At 35.3% G+C, this 20,429-nt stretch overlaps 1 protein-coding gene across 2 annotated transcripts; it reads right to left on the reverse strand.

The window, feature by feature from the left end:
- Window positions 1-845: 845 nt before the first annotated feature.
- On the reverse strand, window positions 846-18,816 carry LOC145574520 (DNA polymerase zeta catalytic subunit-like). 2 transcript variants are annotated; one of them, XM_081632331.1, is made up of 23 exons: window positions 18,587-18,816; window positions 18,351-18,433; window positions 17,706-17,767; window positions 16,812-16,857; window positions 16,599-16,711; window positions 15,888-15,930; window positions 15,320-15,388; window positions 14,155-14,295; window positions 13,592-13,763; window positions 13,423-13,514; window positions 12,955-13,329; window positions 11,405-12,611; window positions 10,839-11,057; window positions 10,326-10,636; window positions 9,075-9,217; window positions 8,259-8,850; window positions 7,739-7,885; window positions 7,293-7,568; window positions 5,685-5,792; window positions 4,989-5,194; window positions 2,990-3,293; window positions 1,957-2,574; window positions 846-1,445 (listed from the first exon to the last, which is right to left on the reverse strand). In XM_081632331.1, the coding sequence occupies exons 1-23, from the start codon at window positions 18,702-18,704 to the stop codon at window positions 1,272-1,274; spliced, it is 5,619 nt and encodes a 1,872-aa protein (XP_081488457.1). In that variant the 5' UTR covers window positions 18,705-18,816; the 3' UTR covers window positions 846-1,271. The 2 variants fall into 2 exon arrangements, with proteins under 2 accessions (XP_081488457.1, XP_081488456.1); XM_081632330.1 differs by lacking the exons at window positions 15,320-15,388; window positions 15,888-15,930; window positions 16,599-16,711; ... (2 more) ...; window positions 18,351-18,433; window positions 18,587-18,816 and having other exon boundaries at window positions 13,592-13,759; window positions 14,155-14,763.
- Between the last annotated feature and the right edge of the window lie 1,613 nt (window positions 18,817-20,429).

The following is a 20,429-nucleotide window of genomic DNA, read 5'->3' on the forward strand; positions in this document are numbered from 1 at the left end:
GGGAGATATCGGTGTCTTGGTTAGTTATGTTGGGCCTTAGTGTTAGAGGGTGGAGGGTCTTTGACTCTTTTCCATCCTCTGTATTAGCGATTTATAAATCAGTATCCGCATAAGAATCGTGCTTAGACTGATCAGGAAATAGTCATTTTGGTGCTGATCTTTTAACCCGGAGTCCATGCACGATTCTGTACATGTATTGTGTTGTGTCGTGTCGTACCAACATGCCTCCTACATAAATTTTATATTATTGCTAAATTAGTCAAAAATAAACCGGTCAACATTAGGGTGACTTGTTCTCTTCGTGTCGAGTTTTTGCCACATTTTGTGAATGATGTCCAAGCACGGCACATGACCTACCGACGTGCTTTTCATGTCGTGCTAGGCTTGTGACAGGTTGGTGTCGAGTCAAATCATTTTCATGTTGTGCCTAACCGGCTTTCGTGCTAGCCCAGGCTACCAAATCAGTACATGTCTAGTTTTCTCGTTAATATATCAATTTAGGATAAGGATATGCAATGTGGTTTTAAGAGGTAATAAAAAAATTATTAACATGTAATTCAAAAGAATTTCCCAATATTTCACTAGAAATCTTGTTAAAATTTATCTTAATTTATACAAGTTCAATATGCAAATGGTTGACAAAATGACAATTAGAGATATGCAGATGGTTGAAAATTTGAAATTAAGAATTGGCAACCATGAAAAGAAAAATATGTCAACTAAAAAAACAAAAAATAAACTACATGTATATTATTAGGTCATATACATTCTGCTTAGGAGAGGTCGGTACATGGGGGTTTAACCATATGTAAACTCACACTTACCCGACTTACCTAGTCAAATATTCCATTCTTCCATTTTTCTCAGCTAGCCAAATCATGGGACATGCAAGCAGTCTAATTCAAAAACGAATTCGAAGTAAATCAACATAGAAGAGCAATAGATTGAACAAAATATAAACACTTCCACTGTTACAAATTTACATTGAACAAGAGATACAACAAACAGCAGTAAATTTGCCTGGCTTCTAATTCTGTATATACAAACGAAGAGATGTTCCTACACACTACAGATTAATCTGTACAAAATATATGGCCATAATATCCGTATACATCTGCATCCGTACACTGCATTATACGAGTAGAAAAAAAATACATATTCACATTTAGTTGAAGAGGGCAGGAGAAAAAAACAAAAAAAGAATTCCTACCAAAACCTCACCTATCCTATAATCACCTTGCGATTTCTTTATAGGAAAATGATGAAAACTTTCAGAACCACTCCACCATACACTTAGGATAAAAACCTGCTTCAGTAGCAATACCAGAGAAAGCCCGCAGTTCTTTCTGAACTTTCCGCCTCTCATAATATACCGAGCATGCTAGAGAAGTACACTTGACGCCACTTTCCACCAGCCAATCTCCACCACCACAATGCCGACAAATCTATAGAAGGAAAATCACATAATTAGTCATTTCATAGCAGAGAATATCACAACTTTGAGCCCAAAATTAAAGAGCACAACAGCAGGCAAAGGCAGGTTTTGACAAGAAATTCTTCAATATAGGTGAAGGAACAAAGGAACCAATAGATCACCACTCAACTACTTTACTATGATTTACTTCCTCTGTTTCCCTAAAATTGCACTTGCCTAAAATTTTTACTTTAAAAATTCTGCGACATTTCCACTTTTGTACAGTTTTACTAACCTAAACACCATAACTCCTTTACTTTATGGAGCGGATACGAGTGGTGCAGATAAGGGTAGATGGGTAATACAGAGTGGATGAAACTTTCTCTCATCTTTACTTGAAAAAAATGTTGTCATTCTTAGGTGAATGATGACAGTATATGGCTTTAACATAAGGGAACACGTTAGGTATAAGAAATTGCAAGTGTGAGAGAGAGAGAGAGAGAGAGAGAGAGGGGGGGGGGGGGGGGGGGTATGATACTCACAGCAACAAGGTGTTGGATATCTCTCTCCAATTTTAAAGTTCTTCCAGTCATAGCTGCAACGGTAACAGGGCCCTTATTGGAACATTTTTCACAAAAATAATTAGCTGTTTGGACAAGTTCTCCGCAGAGTACACAATGTTTTGAGGAATAGTAATAATCAATTCTAGCTCGGAGAGAATTTACAGCACTGAAGTGTTGCTTTGCAGGAGCATCCCTAACAGGCCGTGGCATATCCTGAAACCACTGCCTTAAATCAGCACCTATAAGCCCAAATACCCGCTGTAAAGCTGGTATTATCTGCTTTGTGATGTAATACAAATCATTCAGTCTATAGGGAGACTCCATAGACAATAGTTCCTGTGGGTCAACAACCATGTCAACCAATCGAGCACCTGGTTCTCCATGGACAACAACATAAAGGATACGCTCAGCATATCGAGGTTCAGCTCTTGGATCAACTCTCATTGCTTTAGAAGCAACAATTGCTGCTGGAGGCAGTGATGATGAAGCCCTTGTGCTGTAAGTCCCCAATCGGACCTCTTTTGCAAAGACAAAATCTTGAATTGAAATCCTTCCTGAAAGGATTCTGGACCATTGGCGCTGAAGATAAGCTTTAACCTGCAAACAACCAGATAGAGCGCAGCACGGTGACATTAATTTTAAAAGGTACAAGTCATGAATGCAATGCTGGTATCATGTGGGAGTAGGTCAGACAGAACACTCAATCATCAAGAGGAAATTCCTATCCTTGAAAAATCAGACAGAAAACTTCTCAGTAAAAAAAATGTTCTTTAAATCCTTTCTTCAGGGTAAGCCAGCTTCAAAGTGGCAGACGATATGTTTAGCAATCTCCTCAATTGAATTTACGGAAAATAACAAGCATTGACTATACATGACTGATATGACCATATTTGTAGAAAGAGTGATCCCAACCTTTGCTTCTTATTAAAAATATAGAACACGAAAACATGATCAGAAGTTCAGAACCAATTTCCAATTAAAAAAATGTGACTCCAACTACCCAGTATTTTACCTTGGAAATGTCCTGGCATTCAAAAAACATTCTCAACGACTTCTCCAAGGTCTTTGCAACAGCAGGACAAGTGTCTCTACGAACTGTCTCAATGCCTTTAGCATCAAACATAGGTGCTGGTTGACTGAGGCTCTCATAACTGTATCCTACATATCGCTTTTTAGTAAGAAGAAAGCAGGTCTGGTAGACCTTCTCCATCTTCAATTTGACAGGATTTGGATTCATTGCTGTAATTGTGGAAGCTATCTCATTTCCAATTCGAAAAGCCTCTTTTAAAGTGCGCCCTTTAAGAAGAACAAACATACTGCAAAAAACAAAGCAGTGTTTGCAGGATATATAAACAAAAGTAGAAAGGAATCAGCAATTACCCTCAACTAATAACAGTGAGGAATGCAAAAGCTAAAATAGTAACAACATAACTGAACTGCCAAAAGACAGTACAATTTGACGTGTTAGAGAAAATTTCCCAAATAAGGAAAATTCTTTCACACAACATGGAAATAAAAGAAGGCATTTATCCAGAAATAGATTGGTTGCCTCGTCGGTCATGCAAAACAGATAGCAAGTCAAGGAAATTTTGTGTAAAGAAGGCATGTGATACTGCCTCGTGAGATATTTTAATTTCCAGTGTGACTTTTTTTATTTTATTTTTATTTTTTTTAATAAATTTAAATTTAGTTTTGGAAGGCAGTGTCATCAGGATGTGAAGGTTTGGCTGATCACCACTCCTCCAGTTAATTTTGCATACGTTTGGAGTAGATTGTCAGTGTTCAAGAAGAAGGTTGCTTTGGCTGCTATAACAGATTAGCAGCTGCTCTGTATTAAATGCAGAATGTGAGTAATACTGTAGGAGTTCAAGTTTGCAATGGTTGCTGCAGCTTTCAAGGATGTCAGTAATACTGTCAAGCTCAGAATTCGAGACGTTATAGGGAAGATAGTTAAAGTATTGAAGAGTAGTAGGTTAGATACTTTGCAGTGAGTGTTATTGATGTTGTATGTTTTATGGGCTGTCTGCTATTTTGGAGTAGAGTTGAGGGGTTTCAATTCAAGATTTTGTCTGTCTTAAACTCTTCATTTGGACTTCCATACCCTTGTTGGACACTGAACACTCTTGACAAGGGTATGGAAGTCTTACCCGATACTCCAATGGTCACTCAGACACTTCAATCATATTGAACCACATATTCACAATAGAAACTGTATAAATAGAAGGAAAAGAAGAATGTGCGTGATATATGCTCAAAAATAGGCTTCACAATGGGGCCTAGCCCCTCATTTGCACCAAAAAAAATAAATAAATAAAAAAATAAAAAATAAAAATAAAAGAGGCTTCAGAATTCAGATAAGCATTTCAATAAGATTTAACTATCAAGTCAGGCTAAAATGTATGTATATGTATCTGTACATTGAAATCACGCAGAAAGTTTTCTACACACATTAAAACATTTCATTTATACAGTGTCCCCACACCACTGTCCTATTTTAGGACATAATTTCTGCGTTTAAATCTAATTTGATGTGTTACATACTTGACCTGCACCCAAAACTCATACCCATGTCTACGAAAAAAATGACAACTTAAGAAACCCAAAGCGTCAGTCAACTACCAACCACCTTCTTTTGCTCTGGGAAGATCCAATTAAAATAGTGAGAGAAAAGGTAAGCACAGACAAACACTCAAGTTGGGATATTAAACATTGCCATGTCAAGAATGTTTTTGAAGAAATATTATGTGTAGTACAGTAGTAGTAAGAAATGATTGTTAAGAGGGCATAGACTCTGAATGTAATTTCAAGAGACTTAAAAAAAGAATTTCAAGAGGCTTAAAAAAAGAATTTCAAGCCAACTCATTCATATGGTGCATTGTCTGCAGAACATCTGAAAACTATGGTGTGGTTAAAACAAAGATCACTCCACTTTTGAGCTCTCACTTCTCATAGAAAACATAGTTTCAGCCTTCAGGACAGTAAGAACAAATAATGTAGATATTTTCACTTACCTGTCAGTATCACCATACAGAACCCTAGCATTCCATTGATCATGTTTGTTGACAAATAAGATAGCATGTTCAAGTGTTTTACGACCACACTGAACAATGCTGTCTGCCAGCTCTGCACAAGGCATGCGACCACTAAATCCAGCAGCTGTGTATCCGTAAGTTACATTAGCTATTAGCTTTAATGCAAGCTGTCTGGCATTAAATATCTGTAATAAAGGATGAAAAAAAAAAATCAGCATAATTCTTCTTTCTTACAAACATGTTCATTAAAAGAAAAATAATCCAAACACAACAATTACAACATCCTAGCCCAACCCAAACATACATATTAGCAGTTCCAGTAAGCTTTGTAGCTAAGAAGTATATAGATAGCTTCTGTACAAAGCTACATTCATTCATTGAATTCAATATCAGGCAGCCACAATTTCCATGCTTGATAGTAGAGTTGCAAAGGGTTGCTCAAAGTCAAATAAAGCTGTCAATCAGTTTGAGAATAGCCAATGGATAGGATATGGGATTTGGCCTGATTTTTAATTGAAAAAGGAAACTAATCTAAGAGGATGTTGGTAATTGGTATAATTAATTAAATAAAAGCAAATACCACTCAATTTTGATTAAACACTTCTCAGAGCCACAAGAAATCTTTTCTCACATTTTAAAATACATGCAAAAGGTTTTAAGTCTTGGAAGTAATACCCTCTGAAGAACTTGCTGTGAAGGTGCCAATGACTTCATTGCTTGCTTCACCATAACCCTAGTTGATAAAATTTCTTCCAACAGCCGAGGTAGAATTCCTTTACGCACCTACTTAGAGTGGTACAATGGAGTCACAATAGTAAACAAAGTAAGAAGATAAATAGCGGATGCAGGGAAAAGTGCATGCACAGAACCTTCCCTCTTCTTTCAAGATAAACGAAAGCATAATAAAGCTATATATAGATACTAGATCAGAATTAGAGGCTACAATTTAAATTGTCATCTTTGGTGGATTACTCATAATGTCTTTTAAGAATACATTGTTTACCAGATAACCAGATTTCATAAGCTATAATATGTTAAGGCAAATACAGGACTAAGAATGCCATTAACAACTACAAAAATCCTAAACAGTGTTAACTGAACTGGACATAAAATAAACTCTTATACATAACTAGAATTAAGTACAAAATTTATGAAAAACTCATAGGATGATCAGATAATAAGTGATACATAGAATTCCCTACCAACATCTAATAGAAAAAACATCATCTCATTGGAGATTAGGACAAGAACACATGCATCAACAAATTGATGAAAGTTAAACATCATTACTCTGGTAGAATAGGGGAGTAATTATGACTGATTAGTGAACAGTGAAGAAGCGATGGAGACATCGACGATGCAAAAAGTTAGAGTGACTGATTATAAACCAGCACCAAACTATGGAAAAAGCCTTCTCTAAAAGGATAGGTAATAATGTCTCAAAGAAGTGATGCATAAGAAAGAAGTGAAGCATAAGAAAGAAAGGCAATATGATTATTAGAGATCAATTCAAAACATAAAAGGGTATATCTGTACTTCTTAAACTATACTATAATACTTCCTCTCTTTTTCTACTTGCAACATTTCAATAGTGTAAACTATTAACATACTCAACTTCAATTACATTTCGTGATTTATACTTAAAGAAGAACAATCACATAGGATCTTGTTAGATTCGTCACAATGTGTACTTTATTAAAATCTAATTCTGAACCAGTAAAAGTAAGTTTTGATCGATAACAATAATTTAAGTTTAGTAAAATTATTTACTACGTAATTTTGGCAAAAATTATGTAAATTCTCTAAAAAAAATAATCTCATTTCAGCAAAAATAAAGTTTGAAGAACAAGGCCCAACTATATATATTATAAAACTCACACTTTGTTCCCCACCATATAATTTTCCTAAAACTTTATGTAATTCCAACTGTTGCAATTAATATAAAATGGAGGGAGTATGTAAGGAAGTTCAAGAGAACAAGCAGCCAAGCAGGTAACATAATATTCAAATAAGGAGATACATGGAAACTACTAAGGTATAGAGAGGCATGGCATATTAGATCAAAAAATAATTTATTTTATTTTTAAAAAAAAAATTAAGGAAAAAAAAAAAAGCAATTCAGAGCAAGCTTGTGTAAAAGAACAAAAAGAATGTTCATGTGCAAAGTGCAGCAGCAATTCAAACTTCAGAAGCAATCCTCTATTCCTTTATATATCATATCCTTTTATGCAAACTGCAGATCTAAAAGCACAGCTCACAAGTCAGTAGAAGATTAAAATTTACCTCAGAGGGCACATACATTACACCATTAGGGGTAACCAGTATCTGTTGATTTAAATCCTTCAAAATTTGCAAATCTGGGGAGTATGAGCTGACCCCAAGGCAATCGGCTTTTGATGGGACAACATTGCCAAGGCAGGTAGAAAAGCAAAGGTTGTATGCAATAATCATGGATGGATAGAGTGACTGAAAATCCAAAACAACAACTGGATCTGAGTAGAAACCAGACTCTGGCTCCATTACAAGAGGTATGCACTCCATTGCAGGTTGAGAGGCTACCTAATAATACAAGGTTAAAATATAGGTCAATGCAACACAGACAAGCAGCATGAGCACCGGAAGATAAAAGCGCGAATTGTTTGAGTACAGTAAGACATATAGTCATAAATATTACTGTGACATAAGAGGAAGGAAAAAAAAAAAAAAAAACAGAAGAAAGAAAGCCAAACCTGTTGATACCCTGGAGAAATAAGGACATAGTTCTGTGTATGAGCCGATCTTACAAGCATGGATTCAACACGATACTGAGAGCCACGAGACAAAACAGAGAAAAAGTCGATTCCAAAAACACGAGCTAGCTCTGATGTGCGGTTTATCTACAGAAGAAGCAAGTCTCAATTGATAGTAAAGAAAACAAAGATAGCAATTGAAGGGAAAAGGTATAATTCTTGGCAGAGATCAGCCTTATATAAAAATGTATTGCCTTCAAAGAAGAATATAATTGGTTTCCTTATTAGAAGCATGATGTCTCCAAGAATGGTCATAAAATTATAATTAGAATAAAAAAATAAATTACAATGTTATAAGAATGCCGAAAGCCCAAAACCAAAGGGAATACTTAAATTGCAAATTAAGGGGAATCAAATCACAGTAAACAAGCAAGACAAATCCAATAACACTAAGAGGCAGATGATGCATGGAAAACAAAATGAGACCTTTATGAATAGAGCTACTAAAAGCAGCACTTACCATATCAAGCTGGTTTACAATATCAAAGTTCAACTTTACCCTCTCCACAAAATACTCAATGCAACGGAATCTTGCTTTCCCAGGACCACTTGAGAACCATTTGTTCAATATCTTCCAATGAATCGACGGAACTTTTCGTCTCAAAACAGCTTCTGTCACAGCCTCTAGGGAATACATATTTAATTTAACTTCACTACGCACGAGTCTCCAAACATTGAGGACTATTCTTCCAGTTACATGGACACCGCTTGCATGGGTCCTACCCCATTCATCCTCAATTATAGTATTATCATCAAGAACAGTATCAGACATCAGAGAATCAGAAGATACAGCTGCAGCAGTTCCCTTGTCAGAAGTATCCAGGTCTCTGTTGACTGCCTTTCTTTCTGCTGGTGTACGAGAGATCTTGTTAATCAAGCTAAGACCTAAGTGAGAAGCCCTTTCAGCTAAAAATCCAAGTGAGTTGCCTTGGACGTCCCATCCAATTAAGATATCTGGATCAATTGAGCATGTTATACTTATAAATTTGTCAAGCAAATCCCTCTCTTCAGGATAAACAAGCATCCTGCATCCTGATATTCCATCCAAGTTTCTGCAGCACATAAAAGTAGCACTTATTCAGAATCCTATGTAATTGCCACAACTAAAACAAATGAGAAAAAGAAGAAAAGGCATTTCTTAACAAGTTCCAGAAACTTTATACTTCATACTTTAATGTTTAGCGGTCACATAAAAATATTTTTAAAAAATAAAGGCAAAATAAAAATTTAACAAAGGGCACAACATGAAGGAACTTAAAACTTTTAGCATTGATACCTTCCACAGCCTTCAGTTGAACCACGCAGAAGTGCATAGATGTCGACAGATGGACTTCTATCATTTTGGACTGCTATAACAATAATATTTATACTATCATGCCGTGGATCAGGACGAAGATCTCCCCTGGATTCTGCTTGGACCTGTATCAATATCTACATTCAATCAAAACCATCTCACAAAATATATTTATAACTAAGACCACATATCCATGCCAGAAAAAAATTTAAATTTGCCTGACAAAAAGAATAATAAAAAAAAACAACAAAAACCCACAGCATTACTAACCAAGAAGGTAATGACAGACTCAAGAAACTAGGAGGCTGACAATATTGGTACTTATATACTTTGCAATGACATTACGATATCAAAAATGCATCTGCAAATGCAACTCTTAAAGTAATGCTAGTATAATCACAAAACACCAGCCTGATGATAAGCACATAATCACAAACATTAGCCTGAGTATGTGCTATACCATGACAGCTGAATAGCTGATAGCACTTATACACTTAACTTTAATACAACAAAGCACAGTTTTTAAGCACCATTATAACACCAGCCGTGAATATTTTTTTTAAAAAAAAAAAAAAAAAAAAAAAGAACAACCACACAAGAAACACAGCCACATGAAAACTTATTTTACATACGTCCAAAAGCACAAGCATTACATTCTAATTTCATGAGCAAATATTAGCTCAGGTTGTATGCCATTGGCCTAAACAGATACTAATTCGGGACAGAGGGAGTACTTTTATTTGACCATATGTTTCCCATAAAAAAGCAGACGCATACAAGCAATACATAGGAGGTGCAAAAGTTCAACAAATTAGGTACAATGGGTGACAATTTTATCTTGCATCTGCCAGTCTTCAAGCAATATGGGAAATATTCCCATTATAGTTTTTTCTAAAAAGAAGTTATTTTGCAGGGATAATGGGTACCAATGCCAAGTCACTCAGTCAGTCAAGTATTACGGATCCCATGCATTCCTTGCATGTCAGTCAACAAGCAAAACACAAGGCAGGCAGATATTTTGAAGGATTGATTGAATTCAATAAACCAAGAATACAAATGTAATTGTAATTCTACCACACCTTGACAATAAAAAATATGTTGGATAGAAACTTTTTTTTTTTTTGGGGGGGGGGGGGGGGGGGGGGGGTGACGAATAAATAACATCTCATCTGACAATTTTGAGGGCACATCCCCTCAAGAAACATATGTAAGTGGATATCTAGTATACCTCACCTCTATACTCAACAGTGTCAGTTGTTGGCCAGCGCCAACACTGGCAGGGTCTCTAAAGCCGATTTGACTGAGAGGAGTAGGCTTTGACTGCCCACTGGGTCCTGAGATCTGAGAGATGTCTTGTGATTGCTTTGTCAAATTTTTTTCTTTCAAAGAACTCCCTTTATCAAGGCATGAGGCAAGCTCATCTTTCATTGGAACTCCTTCCATACCTAAATTTCTATGATTTTCACCATCTAGCTGATTATTCATGGGCTCCAAAAGTGTTAATTCAGAGGAACCATCAGGTAAGGGATTTGCAAGTGTACGTTCTGGAAGATAATTTTTAAGCACAAATCAGTGATGAGCAAAAGATGCTAGAGACCTAAGCATCAACATCAAACTGTAACTTAGCTGCTAAAACAGCTCACATCCCTCAAAAGGGCAAATCTAATCATTATGAATTACAAAAAAAAATCATTTATAAAACTCTTTCCAGATAGAATAAGGAAATAAGACATTTGCTAGCTGTACCTTTTTCTTCAAGCGCTAGCCATTTAAAAACAGAATCAACTGATGGAGGTGAAACTGCTGGGGTCAATAAATAAGCATAAGAGCCATCATTATAATAATGAGTAGGAACTCCTATGAGAGAATCCTGACAGAAGTCACCAAAACCATGTGATTCCTGGGAGACACTTTTAGTGGAGTCAGTAAAAAATGGGTGAACATCTTCTGGAACTCCACCCTGCACTGCAAGAGAGAGAAAAGCATGTAAGATAAGACAACAATAGTCAATAACATAAGCAAATTAAATCTAAATTAGCATCCTGATAATGGAGTGTATTCAATGTAACAATGAACATCTTGATGAGATAGCAGAAGCAAAAAAAAAAAAAAAAAAAAAAAAAAAAAAAAAAAAAAAAAAGAAAGATTATAAAAAAGGAGGTGATGAGCAGAAGAGAAGACCATAATCTAAGAGAAAAAATCCCTAACCTTTGCATTAACTTGAGAACAATGACAAAACTTTCTAACAATTGGTTTAGTTTCCAAATGGACAATTATACAATAATTAAGAACACATAAAATAAAAAATGAACCTGATGTTCCTTCATCGTCACTGTCATCTTTGACAGAACACCAACGAGAGGAAACAGGTATTGATGCTGAATTTTCAGATGTGCCAATTTTCCAGCTAGCTAACGGAGGTTTCTTGTGGAAAGTCATGCTGATATATCCTACGGACTCTGTCTCATCCATGTGGCCAAATGCAAATGGTGGACTCACAGACGCATGTTGTTCTACAGAGTCAATTTTGACAACTTCTGGATCAGCTACAGATGAGTTTGCAATACCTCGCTTCTCTTTTCCAACAAGACAATCAGTAGCAGATTGTATAACTTCACACACTTTTGTTTGTTTGCCTATCTGCATATGACTAGAAGGAGAAAATTCAGCAGCCATCAAATTTTGTTCTTCTGATGGCTCTGTATGAAATTCCAATTTCCTCGGATAGAATACATTATTTTCCTTTACAAAACCTTCTTCCACACTTTTTTCTGAACTGGATGATCCAACTCGGAAGCTTCGCTTTTTCCTCATCAAGTCTCGTACAGAACCGCTGTGTTGTGTTCTTGAGTCAACTACATAGCAGCCACTGCCATCTGCATTCTTAGTTAAAGGATCAGAATGTATATTGGTAGTAAATTGTTGGCCTTCAGAGAAAGGTAGAGGACCAAATTGTAATTTGGACTTTTTTTGCTTGTCATCAAAGCTAGAACTGCTATGGGGAAAAGTGTGGCACTTGGAAGACACTGATTCAGTGTCCATTTTCTCAGGTAAATTAGCAGCAGGAGTTAATTCGTGACCAAACTGTAATTTGGGTTTTTTTTGTTTGTCATCAAAGCTAGAGCTGCAATGGGGAAATGTATGATGCTTGGAAGACGCTGATTCAGTGTCTATTTGTTCAGGTAAACTAGCAGCAGGAGTAAATTGATGATCATTTCCAGCACCATCGAACTGTGGAATTTTTGAGCCAGATAAATCTTGACCAATAGAAGTTCTTTTTCCTTTTTTATCATCAGAATTTAACACATCTACAATTGAATCAAGTATATCCTGACACTCTTGCTGAGATTCATTCTCATAATCTGTATTAGCTATCTCCAACACTTTATCAATGGTTGCTGCTGGCAACAGGGGATTTAGAATGGTCTCCTGGTGAAGTTCGTCATCTGAGTTCATATCTACTGCAGCCTGTGAGGAAGCTAGCCACTTCAATAATGCTACATCCTCTGAATCTGTACCCTGAATCATACAAATTGAACATGTTAAGAGAAGGGGTAATCCGAGCAAGGAAACAACAAAGGCGAAGAAGCACTTTAAGTTAAATACAATTTCCATAATTACAACTTTTACGCATCATCATCAAGGGATTAGATTAAGAAATATTTCAGGTCATTCTACACCAACAATGAAACCAAAAAGGCATGGGAACAGGTAAAAAACAAAATAAAATGGTACTTTCTTGAAAGTTGATATTCAAACTAGGGCAGTTTTAAACTTTCAAAGAATCCAATTACTGCAAGACAGCAAGGAGGAGAAAAAAGGCAGAGAATTTCAGTACTTTTGTATCAACTCTTTCCATCACCTGAAGAATATCCAATTTATCAATTTCAACTGATTTTCCCAATAATGCACCTATAGCGTCAGCAGGCACTGATTGCTTTGGTGTCACACAATGCTTGATATTTACATCTTCAGAGGACCTCAATACTAGCTCATTTGAGTTTTGGTTTCTTGTTCCCATTATACTCTCCTCTTCTATTGGACACTGTGTTGGCACCATAGAATTCACATCTTCAGATCTATCTAACAAATTGCTTTCTAATTTGCTATACAAACCCTTAAGGTTGTCCATGTACTCGACACCTTTTGACAAGGTTTTCAAAACATCTTGAGGAGGTGGCCGACCAGGATCAGCCAGTATTTCTGCATCATGAACTCCACTCCTTTCAAACTCTTCCTATGAGTTATGTGAAAAAAACAGTAAATAACAGAACAGTCCATACTACATGTCATTAACAGTGAGTAATATATTGCTGGGATAAAACCAAACCTCCCATATAGGAACAAGCGACTGAACCATTCTCACATCTGAACGAGTTTGTGAGAGGGATGTATACATTTTCAACTGCTGATTCAAAATGTCTGTAAAAATATATGGTGAGAATTCAAACTGAAACAGGGGGAAGAAACCTGAAGGCAGGGTATAAATAACAGCATACCTTCTACAGTGGAATCCCCCTCAAGTTCACAAATGCTTTGACGACTTACAAAATTGTTGACAGGAGTTGATGAAGCACCACGTATGGAAGGATATTGCCACATCCATTCATCTGGAATTGTTAAAGACCTCCAAACTAGTGGCAATGAATGTGAACTAGAAGCCACATCTGCCTAGTGAAAAGGATTCCCATTTTAGTGTTTCAGATACGAGAAACAATATATGAATATGTAATACTCCCTCCGTCCCCGAAAGAACGACCCTTTTGGGTTGATTTCGCGGGTATTAAGAAAGTTAAATAAAAAGAAGTAAAGGTATATTGGAAAAATAAATTTACATGGAGTTTGTAAAAAAGTAGAGAGAGAAAGTATTAAAAATACATTAAAAAAACAAAATTTTATATGGGGAAGCTAATTTTACACAAATATTGTTGTAAATTGGTGGGTATTTTAATGCAAATGGGTCGATCATTTTGGGACTAAAATTAGGATAAAAGGGTCGAACTTTTGGGGACGGAGGGAGTAATAATCATAGATCAGTAACTCGGTAAGGCAGTCACATGACCTGAGAACAAGAAGACTTGCCAACAAAAGTTTCTGGATTAGAATGATCAGCATTCTCAACACGGAGATCACCAGGCACTGGATGACGAAACTTCATTTTTGAAACATGCATATGGCCCATGCCATATAAGTTGTAGTCAACCTAATGCATTTTAATAACAAATAATATAAGTGAAGACAGCAAAATCAGAAAAGTACGAGGGCATAAACACCCAAAAATAAGCCCAAAAAAAGATTAGAATTTGATAAGTGTTTATAGTTTAAACACCCATTCAAAAAAGCTGTCCTGTAATAAAAAAAAATAAAAAATAAATAAAAATAAAAAAAAGTGTAACATTACATTCATTTAAACACCAGAAATGTCTTCCATTCTATTCAAAATCAAATCTAAAAGGTACTGCCTAGCAAATCCAATAATTCAATACAAACTTGATCTCAATTTCAAAGCCTCTACAGAAGACCAGATATACTCTACTAACAACTCTTTTCTCAAAAGCGAAATTTTCTCAAACAAAAATTAAATAAATAACTAATGCCCTGCTAGTCATATACCCCAATCATTAACCATAAAAATTGGTTGGCATCTGCCACAAACGTCCTTATGGTACATCTGAAAATCTGAAATGTCAAAAAGCTAGTCAAACATATCTGACCTATCACTGAACTCTTTCTTTCTTGTGAAATAAGCTTCCATCGCAAATAGAGGACTAGAGTTTCTCATTTTTAAAAAAGCATCATAAACATTTTTCCAAAACCAAACAGCTTTTTCCTACATATCAGATCAGTGTTTCACTGTCCTAAGTTCGTAACAGTCACAACTAAAATGAACAATTGCTGCTCACTCTTTCTGAGAAAAAGAAAATGTCTACTTTAAAGTAAGATGAGACCAACTATACCCACCTATCCAATTTAAAACTCCCAATTCTTGAGAGTTGAGACCTACCATCAGCTCACAACATATAAAGAGGACTAACCGACTGAGCCAATCAAATCAAATCGTATAACATAGGAATGAGCAAAAGAGGTCAAGCAAGACTACTCTACATAATTGCAGCATGTATATGGATAGCAATGTATTGAGAAGAGTAGCCACAGATATAGCATTAAGACATGGAATTTTTCTTAATTCTAGAAATTTGAACTTCACTTCAAGTTGCTATTAGTACCAGAAATTGCAGAAGGAAGGGAATATGTGATTCATAGGGCTGTAGACACTTCTCAAAGACAACACCGCTCTGCAAAACATATTTTCTGTAACAGTAAGAATACAGTCATTTCGAGTAAACACACACAATACTCAACCACCAAGAACAAAAGCTGTTAAAGGCTAACAATTTGGTCAACTTGATACTTTGATAGTGAAGCAGTTAATGCTAAAGTAAGCTCACCATAATATTAACGATAATTTCTTGAAACACACAAATAATCCAAGAACTTTAGTATAGTCTAATCTATAATTCAAAGGAACAGAACCGACTACATTGGAATTCCACTGAAGATTGCAAAATCCTGAAGTTAAACTTTTTCAGACAAAACCAAAAGATTAAAATAACAGTTTGTGCAATACAACTTAATCTTTTTACAAGTACTGAATGAAGATGATAGCTAAAAGTTTCCCTTTAGGGTAAAATGGCCAGGCCAAAAAGCAGTCTACAGAAAGATGAAGATTTCAGCAAGACTTTGGTTATTAAATTTATGTTTTCAACCAATAGTGGCCAAAAAAAAAACACATACCAGCAGAAGATTAGCAGCGCGAGAGACATCATGGGGATGATATCTTTCACCAATCAAGGACAACAAAGAAAGGAAGAAAAAAAATATATGTATGCAAAGCACAAGAGCATAACTTTCAGCAACCTGTTAATGATTGAAGTCATGAGACTCATCACATCGCGAAGTTTTAGTCCAATTACAACTCAGAAAACTAACAATGAAGCCAACTTGTCAAGGCAAAAGATGACATAAAGTGTTATATCACATATGTTTAGCCTTCTTACTTCTTAAACTTTGAATATACAGCAATTAATCACTGACTTATCTTAAATGCAAGGGTGAGCAAACAGTATGTTAATCAATCAATTTTATGTCAAACTTTAAGTAAACAGGTAAACCCTAAGACATTAAAATAAAAAGATGCTTCCTTCGCTCTCTAAAAATTGCTACATGCCTACATGTATAGGTGTCACACGCATTAAAAGCAAAATATAGGAGAAAGATAGAGTGATAAAAAGAGGGAACATGGATGAGGAGAGAGATAGAGAGAACAAATAGCCAAAAATGGGTATGTAGCAGTTAATATTAACTTCTAAAATTGGGAAATGTAGCAATTAACAAAGAATGGAGGAAAAATAATTCTGAAATTTAGCTTTCCATGTCATGCAAGGGTCAAAATATTAAAAGGTGCTCATTCCTAGATTTAAAAAGATGCAATGTTAAAAAGGATACAGATTTAGCTTTACAAATAGCTCCTCTGATGAATGGTAACCATAAAATTTCTTTGCACGGACTACATTGCAACTATGCACATGCTGCCTTTTTGTACCAGCATTGCCCTTGAGCTTCACGAATCCAAAGTATTCAAATTTTATCAGCAGCTGACGAAACACAATAATGTGCAAAGATAATAAATTTTCAAACAATGCTTAAAACTTAACATACCTTCAAAGCCTTCTCAACAGCAAAAGATATGGCATTCTCATAAACACTACCTGTATTTACAAACAACCCAATCACACCTTTGACATAGACATGCCTAGATTCTAAACAATTCTTTCAGACAGGATTTTACTAGAGACTATACAAAACAACAAACTTTAGCAGCAACTCACCGCTTCAATCAAATTTAAAGTAAAAGCAACTAAAACAATCAATTTTGGTACAAAAACCAATTTAAAGTAAAAACAAGTGAAACATAAAAGTTTGGCAAAGCTTGCTCTAATTCTTTCAAGGTTAGGATAGTTTTGCTTAGGTACCCTGAAAATTTTATTTTCGTAAATTAAGACTGAATTAAAACTTCGGGGACACGTTGTCTTCCAATGACCCAAAACCATATCACATATTTGATCGTTTCCCTTCTCATTAAACATAAGATACAACAGAAATCAACAATCATTTTCGTTTGGAGAGCCATATAAATTGACAATTTTCCAGCTTGACTTATTGAACAAATTTCCTCAACTAGTTACCCAACAATATAAAGATTACTCCAAGGGAAACTGATAATTTTCCAATGAAAACATGTGAAAAATTTATTGACAAAGTACATTACCCACTATCCAACAAAAAATACGACGGTGGAAAGTATAAGCACGTGCCTAAAAGAGCAATATAGACTAAGGTGCTTCAAGTATATAATAGCAATTATAGCATCCTTCATATGAAAGTGGAAGGAGGATAAGTGACAAAAAATCACATCCAGTTAACTTATGAAACATGACATTTTTCTTTTTTTTTTTTTTTTTTTTTGGAGAAAGGAAAACATGACATTTCCAACGAAGTACAATAAATATCCAAAAGTTAAAATCAACAAAAAAAAAAGAAAAAAAAAAAGGCAAGCCTTCTGGATTTAGATGAAGTGGTATATCTGAGCAGGGCACGTATAAATATGGTAAAGCCTACAAGATAAATCAAGTGCCAGCATACCATAATTAGATGGACCTTTGAAAGTTAGCAATAAAAATAGTATAGAATACAGTTTAAAAGTCAATAAAATTATCCAGCACAGAATGGAAGCTTACCAATTTATCCTATTCCACCAAAATTCACTTAAAAATAAACTCATTTAGAAAAACAAAATAAAATCCAATACCTTTTTTTATCCATAAATAATTTTAAATACTTAATTAACTTCTCTCACACTGTTTTCTTGTTAATAACACCATAAAGATGAAAATATAACCTGTTATAAACCCTAAATCATTTTGTGATTAATTAAATATCAAATAAGGACTTTTTATATCCAAAGATAGTAACTTACAAGAATAGTTAGCATAAAACCTACATACAGTTAATATTTTATAAATTACAAACAGAAACTAAGTTTAAAAAGTGTTGTATAAACATTAGTTGTTGGAAAATTTAACCACATTGAACTGAAAATCAAGAACACCAAAAAACTGAATAACCCCCAAATTGAGCTAATTCAAGAGAATTACATACAAATAGAATTAATATTAATAAAAATTTACAAAATCTTACTCGATGAACATGCACACAAGCTTTCTGACCAGCAGGAGTGGAGCCAAAGATTCTTATAACAGGCACTTCCTTCACACCTCCACCTGAAAATACAATAGAAGTAAAAATAAACACAGAATTCTCAGCTGAAACCCTAGAAATTCGTCGACTAATTCAACACTCCTAAATTATAATCGATTTAGGGTTTTGGGAAGATAAAAATCATTGAATTCCGAAAAGATGAAATAGTAGAGAACCTTGGAAGCTGCTGTAAGAAATGTCGAAATCTGGAATTGGAGGAGCCATGTAATGATCAATCGAAACGATTCGAACGCTGAAAACCTTGGAATCTCCCTGCGATGAAGGTTCTTCCATGGCGGTTCTTCACTCACTTTCTCTCTCCTCTTTCTATTAATGGTAACTGATTAACTGATTTTGAATTTCGGGGAAATTAGGAGGATTGGGTTCATTTGGCGCGGGGTTTAGGGTTTTTATACGTCGTGCTTGAGAAGTTTCAAGAGGAGGGTAGTTACGATTTAATAGAACCTCCGTTTTTATAGAACCTCCGTTTCATATTAATCGCAATATAGGGGTATTATTTGTGAGACATAAAATATTTATTTGTTACGAGTAATAAGAACCGGAGGTAGTATCACAAATTTTCATATGTAGCTTGTCATATCGTGTGGTCGGGGTTACTTACCCAGGGATTACTTGGTCGGTCAAGGGTTACTTGATCAGTCACGGGTTACTTATTCGGAATTACTCGGTCGATCAGGGTTACTTATTCAAGGGTTACTCGATCAGCTGAAGGGTTACTCTCACACAAAAAGCGCACTAACCAATTAAGTAACTCCAAAATAAGTAACCCTTGACCAACTGAATAACCCCTGAATAAGTAACCTCAGCTACGCGGTATGGCCAACCACACTGAAAAAATAACGTTTTATATTTGCAACAAATCTTTTTGACACACTATTTGAAGACGTCATTAGACTACGTCAATGGACAAATTTAGCTATAAAAATTTAAACATCATTTTCTTCTTATCGGTAATAAAATTTTGTTGTTTCGCATCCTCCATATTAAGAGTCCTTTTCAAATGTCATGGAAATTTTTATGGTGCATTTCATTAACATAACACTAACTTATCAAAACTTATGTTAGGTTAAAAATAAACTTGAGTTGCACTTATTAACCTTTTATCGGTTTATTTGAACTTTATTTTTTTTGAAATACGTACTCCCTCCGTTTTTTTTATATGCATCAGTTGAAGATGCACGGAGTTTTAGGCAACTCAATTTCTGGTATTAGTTTAATAAAGATTGAGAATATTTTATTATAAACAATGGAAAGAGAAAGAAAAAAGAAATGTTATTTAATATGCTGGGGATCAGCTCTTTTGCGGGGGGGTGGGGAGTGAGTGATGTACAGTTAAGCAAAAAAGGCATCCTTTTACTTTCCTACCAAATTGTTGGCGGCAAAACCAAAATTCAGATTACAATTGAACAAAATTTCATCCAAAATTTAACTCAACAATTTAATTACAGCACCAAAATTTCAGCCAAAATTTTCAGCCTAAAATTTTAAATGTGCCCAAAAATTTGCCTCCTACTTCTTCATTTGTTTCTCCTATTTAAGGCTCTTTAATGTGATCCACCAACCTTATTTGCCATTCCTGAAAACAAAACAAAACCAAAAAAAAAAAAACACAGCAAAAACAGAAATTAATTAGGGGGGGGGGGGGGGGGTGGGAGTGGGGAAATATTTCTTTGTTTAATTTTTTTTTTTAAGCAACCTCTCATATCAATATCATCACAGAGGTTGGTGGATAATTATCCACATAACACACCCAGCAAGAAGAGCAGCTTATTGTTGCCTCCTCAATTCTTGTGTGGGAGTTGTGTGGATTTATTATCCAATTAACACAATCAACCTTGCCATCTTTTGAGCCTCATAACACACAAGGGAGAGTGACAAAATTAGTCGCTTCGATCCTCTATGTTTTGTGGCTTCTTCTAAGTGCATGCAAGATGTGTATTATTTCAAGGAAAATACTCACTTTGGAACAGAGAGTATGGGTGGCAGAGTGGTTACTTA

This window comes from Chenopodium album, chromosome 13, assembly GCF_948465745.1.
Source record: "Chenopodium album chromosome 13, dcCheAlbu1.1, whole genome shotgun sequence".
NCBI classification, from domain to species: domain Eukaryota; kingdom Viridiplantae; phylum Streptophyta; class Magnoliopsida; order Caryophyllales; family Amaranthaceae; genus Chenopodium; species Chenopodium album.

Coding starts and splice junctions, on each gene's coding strand:
- LOC145574520 (XM_081632331.1), bottom strand. CDS start 18,704: ATGGAAGAACCTTCATCGCAGGGAGATTCCAAGGTTTTCAGCGTTCGA. Junction 15,389..15,887: donor GCGCTGCTAATCTTCTGCTG/GTATGTGTTTTT, acceptor TATGTTTTGCAG/AGCGGTGTTGTCTTTGAGAA. Junction 14,296..15,319: donor CCTTCCTTCTGCAATTTCTG/GTACTAATAGCA, acceptor AAAATGCATTAG/GTTGACTACAACTTATATGG.